The sequence below is a fragment of the Pteropus vampyrus genome, unplaced genomic scaffold (genome assembly GCF_000151845.1).
Source record: "Pteropus vampyrus isolate Shadow unplaced genomic scaffold, Pvam_2.0 Scaffold446, whole genome shotgun sequence".
Lineage (NCBI taxonomy): Eukaryota > Metazoa > Chordata > Mammalia > Chiroptera > Pteropodidae > Pteropus > Pteropus vampyrus.
In genome coordinates, this window is record NW_011889227.1 from 538,252 (window position 1) to 544,761 (window position 6,510).

At 58.1% G+C, this 6,510-nt stretch overlaps 1 protein-coding gene across 1 annotated transcript in view; it reads left to right on the plus strand.

Moving 5' to 3' along the window:
* The window catches only part of LRP5 (LDL receptor related protein 5), a 107,352-nt gene that overhangs the window by 89,126 nt on the left and 11,716 nt on the right, over positions 1-6,510 (plus strand). The window contains exons 18-19 of the mRNA XM_023524103.1: positions 2,344-2,469; positions 5,656-5,892. Of these exons, the coding sequence (XP_023379871.1) occupies positions 2,344-2,469; positions 5,656-5,892 (363 nt within the window). The remainder of the gene's footprint in view (positions 1-2,343; positions 2,470-5,655; positions 5,893-6,510) is intronic.

A 6,510-nucleotide genomic window follows, 5' to 3' on the forward strand; every position in this document is an offset into this window, starting at 1 on the left:
GGGTGCTGCCAGCCGCAGCCTGCCTCTGCCCCGGGGCCTGAGAGCCAGGGACGTCTGCCTCAGGGACCTTTCGTCCCTACGTTTTCTCCACACATGGCTGTGTAGAGGCGCGCACGTGTGTGTGTGTCTGCCTGTCTTTTCGTACACGTACACCTGGGCTGCTAGTGGCGTGAGCAAGGCCATCACCGTCCCTATCCTGTGACGCCTGCAGTCCGGCCACCTTCACGGTGCTTCACCTCAGGGCCCTGGGGGATGTCCTGCTCGCCAGCCCTCGCCCTCCCGCTGGCCGTGTCCCTGCTCCCAGTCCCTCAGATCACCTTCCCTTCCCTTCCGTCTGAGTAGCTCCTGCTGACTCATCGGCTGTCACTCGGCTCAGGTGTCCCTGTCTCAATGGACGAGCTTCCACCCTTGGACCCCACCACCGGCCTTGCCGTGTCGTGACCACCCTGCCTCCAGGCCCTGTGCTCACTGCATTACTGCATTATGTATATCTCACAGTCATCCTATACCTCTGAGGACAGGGGGCTCAGGACAGCTGGTACCTTCCCCCCCGTCGCTGGCCGATGAATGTGACAGGGCTTGGACTTGAGGCCAGACCCCATGTTTTAGCCACTGGGCTTGTCTGTTGCTTACCTTCAGTGGCTGGGCAAATTGGCACCGTGTTCATTGGAGACACCCGTGAGGTGTGCGCGTGAGGTCGTGGGGCTCCCCGCTCGGAGCGGGGCCTGACCTCTGACGCAGTGAGTTGGTCACTTCGGTGTTGACCACTGGGCAGCCGGTTTCTGCCCTTGTGCGTTCTTGGTTGGGTCCCGGATAAGGGACGTCGTCAGGTGACTGAGGCATCTGTGGATACGCGTCAGAATGCCGAATGCCCATGTTCGCCTGGCCCCGTACACGGCCCTCAGCAAAGTCACAGGTTGCTGGGTGTCACGGCCTTCAGAATCACTGGCAGATGGTCACAATGGTGAACGCTGAGCCCACGAACGTCCAGACTTGCTGGTGTCAGCAGAGAGCCAGGCACACTGATGGGCAGCTCCTTGGACCTGAGGGGACAGGAGGGCCCCGAAACGTTTAGTGTGCAGAGGTGAGGTCGGAACCCGGGACTGTCCCCATGAACGCTGACGTACGCTGTCTCGGGTGACATGAAGCGGCTCCTCGTTTTGAGTGAGGGCAGGAAACCCCACGTGCATTCAAGACATGGGTCACCGAGCCCACTTCCGCACAAGACCCCACGGCTAAACTCTAAACCAGCGTGGCACGACGCAGCCCGTGGGCCACAGCTAGTTTTGTGACTAAAGTTTTATTGGAGCACAGCCACACGCACTGGTTTATGTGTCATTCGTGTGTCATTCATGGAGGCTGCCTTGTCATTACAGCCGAGGAGCTGTAACGGACAATCTGGCCCGGAAAGCCAAAATTATTTACTTTCTCGTTCATAGAAAAAGTTGGCCGTCCCCTGCTCTAACGCGTGACTTCTGCCGTTTTAAAGACACCTAACCCTCGAGAGTGAAGAGGGCCAGCTGCGTGATGTTTCAGTGGGGTCGGGGGCGGGGGGTGGGGGGAGCGGTCACCGTCATTTCCTCCCACCTGAGGGAGGTCGGCCGCCCTCCCAGGCCCCTTCCCCCTGCTCAGGTGTCCGGCTTGCTATTTTAACCCCCATTTTTATGAGTTTCCTGTGGCCGCTGTCACAAGTCACCATAAACTGGGTGATTTAAGTACCAGAAATGTGTTTTCCCACAGTCCTGGAGGCCAGAAGCCTGACATCAAGGTGTCCGCAGGGATGGGGGGTGGTTCTTAGTCCTTTCGCTCTCTGGTTGGTTCAGCCGTTCCTTGTGGCCACATGGCTCCAGTCCGTGCCTGTCATCACATGGCCTTCTCCCCTGTGCCTTTCATAAGGACACTTTTCACTCGATTTGGGGCCCACCCAGATAATCCAGAATGACCTCATCTCCCGGTCCTTCACCTGATTTTGTCCACAAAGACCCTTTTTCTAAATAAGGATATGTTCACAGATTCAGTCTCCTAGAGGGACAGACAGGCGAGCAGTCTAGAGTGACAAGTGTAGGCACAGTGGGAGCTGGTGCCAATGGGCTGGGGTGTGATGTTGGGCAGGTTCTGTGACTGCTTTGGGCCTGTGTTTATTCATCTAGAAAATGCAGTGTAACGAGAAACAGACTCCATAGGCTGCCCTGGGAATTAAGTGGGAGGATCTACAGGGCCCGGCCTACAGGAGTGCCAGTTCCTGTGAGTTCTCGCCTGGCCCTCACCCCCGGCCACCCTCCAGGTTATAGTCCTGAGGTGTGGGAGGCACAGCCTGACCCCTGCCTCTTTGTGTCTCCACAGCGGCCCACCCATGTGCCCGGGACAATGGCGGCTGCTCCCACATCTGCATTGCCAAGGGTGACGGGACACCACGGTGCTCATGCCCAGTGCACCTGGTGCTTCTGCAGAACCTGCTGACCTGTGGCGGTAGGTGTGACTTCAGTGCTTTCTGTCGGGAAGTTAGACAGGGACCGGATTCTCTGCCTGCTGCTCACTGCCTGGCATCCTTTTAAAATCACCGTCCCTGTGGCATCCCATCTCCAAAGCAGACGGTCTTTTCATTCACCATCCTGTCTTGTCTAATGTATGCATTCAGGGCTTTGAATTTCCCTCCAAGCACTGCTTTTGCTGCATCCCACACATTTTGATAAGTTGTATTTCCTCTTCAGTTAGTTCAAATATCTTTTACTTTTTCATTTGATTTCTTCTTTGGCTCATGTCTTATTTAGAAGTGTGTATGTAATCTCCAAATAGTTGGGGATTGTCCAGCTATCTTCCTGTTACTGATTTCTAATTTTATTCTGCTGTGGTCTGAGGGCATTATATGATTTTTATCCCTTTAGCTTTGTTTAGGTGTATTTTATGGCCCAGCATATGTCTGTTTTGGTGACTGTTCCATGTGAGCTTGAGAAAAATGTGTCATCAGCTGTTTTGGGGTGGAGTGTACTATAAACGTCAATTAGATCCGGTTGATTAATGGTTTAGGTTGTCTGCATCCTTCCTGATTGCCTATTTACACTGTCGCTTCCTGATGGGGGTGTTGAAGTCTCCAACCCCAATAGTAGATTTTTTCTACCTCTTGGTGAAGTTCTGTCTTTTCCCCTTCTTCCATCCTTGATCCTCTTCTTCTCTACGTCTTCGAGGGGAGTGGTCAAGAACGTGAGTTTTAGAGTCAAACGGACCTGGGTTGAAATCCCAGCTCTGCCACTTCCCAGCCGAGTGACCCCAGAACGGCCACTTGTCCTTTCTGAGCTTCCACTTCCTCCCGGGTGAAACAGAGAGGTTGAGAACACTTCCCTGTCGGAACTGTCATGGGCATTAAGTAACAGAGCACTCTGTGTGATCCCCGGTATGTGACGCATGGGACTGCCAGCTACGATTAGTTGTGAGGGTAGCAGTAGTAATAACCATGACGAAGCCAACCCCCCAGGGCTTCCTTTCTCCCACCCTCAGGGTCCCCTAGGTGACCTTGGATCCTCCCCTCTCCCCTTCTCTTCTGCGAGCTCCTGGGAATCGGGCTTCACCCTGTTCTCACGCCCCACCCCACGATACCCTCCCTGTGTCCTGCATGGCAGATGCTCAGCACAGGCCCGTCAGTACACGGCGCTTGTTCTCCGGAGCTTGCCCTGCCCGGGTAGAGGCTGGTCCTTGCCCGGGAGCTCGGGGAGTGGGACCATGGGGTCCGTCCTTCTGGAGCTTTCTCTGCCTGGCCTCACACTAGGAACACCCACGGGCTTGGCTGAGAGCAGAGGGTACATTCTGTGGCCATCCCCTGGTGGATGCCGCCTTGACCTTCCCGAGCTTCCTCGTGGCTTTGTGGCCCGAGAGTGGCCGTGCAGCCCCCACAGATGCCCAAGCCGCCCTGAGGAGACGGCCTGGAGAGAGCTGTGCGGCACGCTCGGCTCTCCCTCGGACTCAGCCGCGGGCCTCCACACGGAGGACGCGTCCCGTCCCCCTCCCGCTTTCCCGGTCTCCGGCCCTCCGGGCTTGAGGAAGCCAGGCCCCTTATTCACAGCCGAGGTGTGTATTTACTGTGGACCGCTTGTGGTCACTTCTCTGGGGAGGTCACGGAAGGCTCAGTGCTCGCCGAGGTTCTCCAGAGGCGATGTGCACCCTCGTGAAATGGCAGGAGCCAGATGGGCAAGGTGTTGGCATTCTCAACAGCGCCGCCACTAACGCTGTTTGAGCCCCTCCCGAGCTAGGCGCGCATGCACCCACATACACACACGCACACATGAGCACACACGTGTGTGTGCTTACCCTACTCCTTGTGACAAGCCTGTGACCCTCCACAGGAGGGTCATGGACCCTCTTCATCTTAGCTGGGAGGATCAGTCAAAACCACAGACACGGGGCCTTTGGGGGCTGAAGCTCAGGAGTGGAGTAGGGCCACTATCCACATACACGTCTCTGTGACCAACCCCTGTGCATGTCCTTCGTCGGTGGCTCAGCACGCAATCAGTCACTGGCTCCCTTCAGACACCACAGGCACCCAGACTCCTACTGTCCTTGGCGTGTCCTTCGTGTCCGGGCCCAGTGGGGACAGCCAGACTTCTTTGGCTGTTTCCTCACATCCCCTCCCCCACCTCACGTCCAGTGCAGCTTGGCGGGAACGGGCGGTTACAGGGGAGGCGCACGTGTTCCTAACGTGGAAAGGCTCAGGTGCGTCGTTGCTGTGAGGAACCGGAGATTCCTCCCGTGACCAGGTCTCAAGGGCGTTGAGGGCTGCTGTTAAACATTAAAATGACCTTCTGGCCTGTTTCCTGGCCTCAGTTTTCTGTGACTTTCCACATAAAGGAGGGGGGATGGTAATGGGAGCCCCAGGAAATGGGGCGGCCCGAAGCCGAGGGTCTCTTCTTGCTTATCTTTGCTGGTGCCTCTGCCTCTGTGCCCGTCTGCGTCTCGGTCTCTCTGAGCGCTGCTGCTCGTGGGGCCTGCACTTGGCTTGTACTGAGGAACTCGACTCCAAGGGCTGGACTGACCCCACCGTGGTTCCCTGGTAGGAGGTGGCCCCAGAGGTCCTGTCCTTTGCTCTGCACGTGACTCCCTCAGCCGAGGAGCCTTCCTCCCCCTTCCTCACCCACTCCCCTCCCCCTGCGGTATCCTCGCCCGCCTGCCTCTCCTTAGCCCACTCTTCAGCAAGGGGCCCACGTCCTCTGCCAGCCTCCGCTGTGACCATGGGCATGCCGGCCATCCACAGAGGCCCAGCCCTACTGCTCCAGCTGCCCAGCTCGTAACAGGTGTGGGTGCTGCCTTCTGACCCTCCGGCTCCCGACCGGGTGCAGCGGGTACTCAGGCGTGGCGAGCCACGTGCACACAGTGCAGTCCCAGCTGCTTCCCAGCCCAGAACCTTCCCCGCTGTGCTTGGCGTGGTGCCTGCTGCCTGCAGGTCAGGGCCCCAGTCGGCCCCAATTTTTCCACAGTGAAAACAACAACGAACATTCATGTCTTCTTTCAGCAAACATTTATCCCCCCGCCTTCCTCTCCAGCAGGGCTGGGGCAGCAGACAGGACGCACGCAGTGCACACGGAGCGGGCGCAGCACCAGATGCGCATCGTCCGTTTTTTCTGCGCCGCGCAGGGCGGCGTGTGACGGTCTTTCTGTCCTCCCCAGAGCCTCCCACCTGCTCCCCCGACCAGTTCGCCTGTGCCACGGGGGAGATCGACTGCATCCCCGGGGCCTGGCGCTGCGACGGTTTCCCTGAGTGTGACGACCAGAGCGACGAGGAGGGTTGTCCCGTGTGCTCGGCCGCCCAGTTCCCCTGCGCGCGGGGCCAGTGCGTGGACCTGCGACTGCGCTGCGACGGCGAGGCCGACTGCCAGGACCGCTCCGACGAAGCTGACTGCGACGGTGAGGCCGTCCGCGCGCCACCATGCCCGCCAGGCCCCGCCCACCTCCCCGCCCCTCATAGGCCCCTCCCACCGCCCGCCCCTGGGCCAGGCCCCGCCTCCTCCCTGGAGCAACGCGATTCCCCTGATCCACTCGTCCTGCCCTCCAGGATGCCCTGCTGGGGCTCCTTCTGTCACACTGGGTAGGGTCTCTGTAAAACTGTTGCCTGGGGAGGAATCACCAGGTCCCCCCTCCTCAGCTTGGGATGCACAGAAGTTACGTTTTAGGCCCAATGGGAAAACCTTGCCGTTTCCTCCCATGCTGTCCTGCCAAGCAGTTCGGCTTGAAGGCAGGGACTGTAAAAGTCAATCTCACCTTTTCTCATTTGGTTAAGAGTTTTACAGGACCGCAAGGCGAATCTAGTGGTCGGCTGGATTTCCATGGCTGACACTTTGGTAAACCTTTGTCCCTAAAGACAGTGCTGCCCCCCACCAAGCAGTCTGTGCGATAACCTTCCCCGGCTTGCTTCTAGCACCCCGTCGGACCAGGAGTTACAAAGAGATTTGCTTAGTCGTCTCAGGCCCACTGTGGCCAGCAGGCTCTTCCTTCAGACCTTGACTATGATACGTCTGTCTCTGC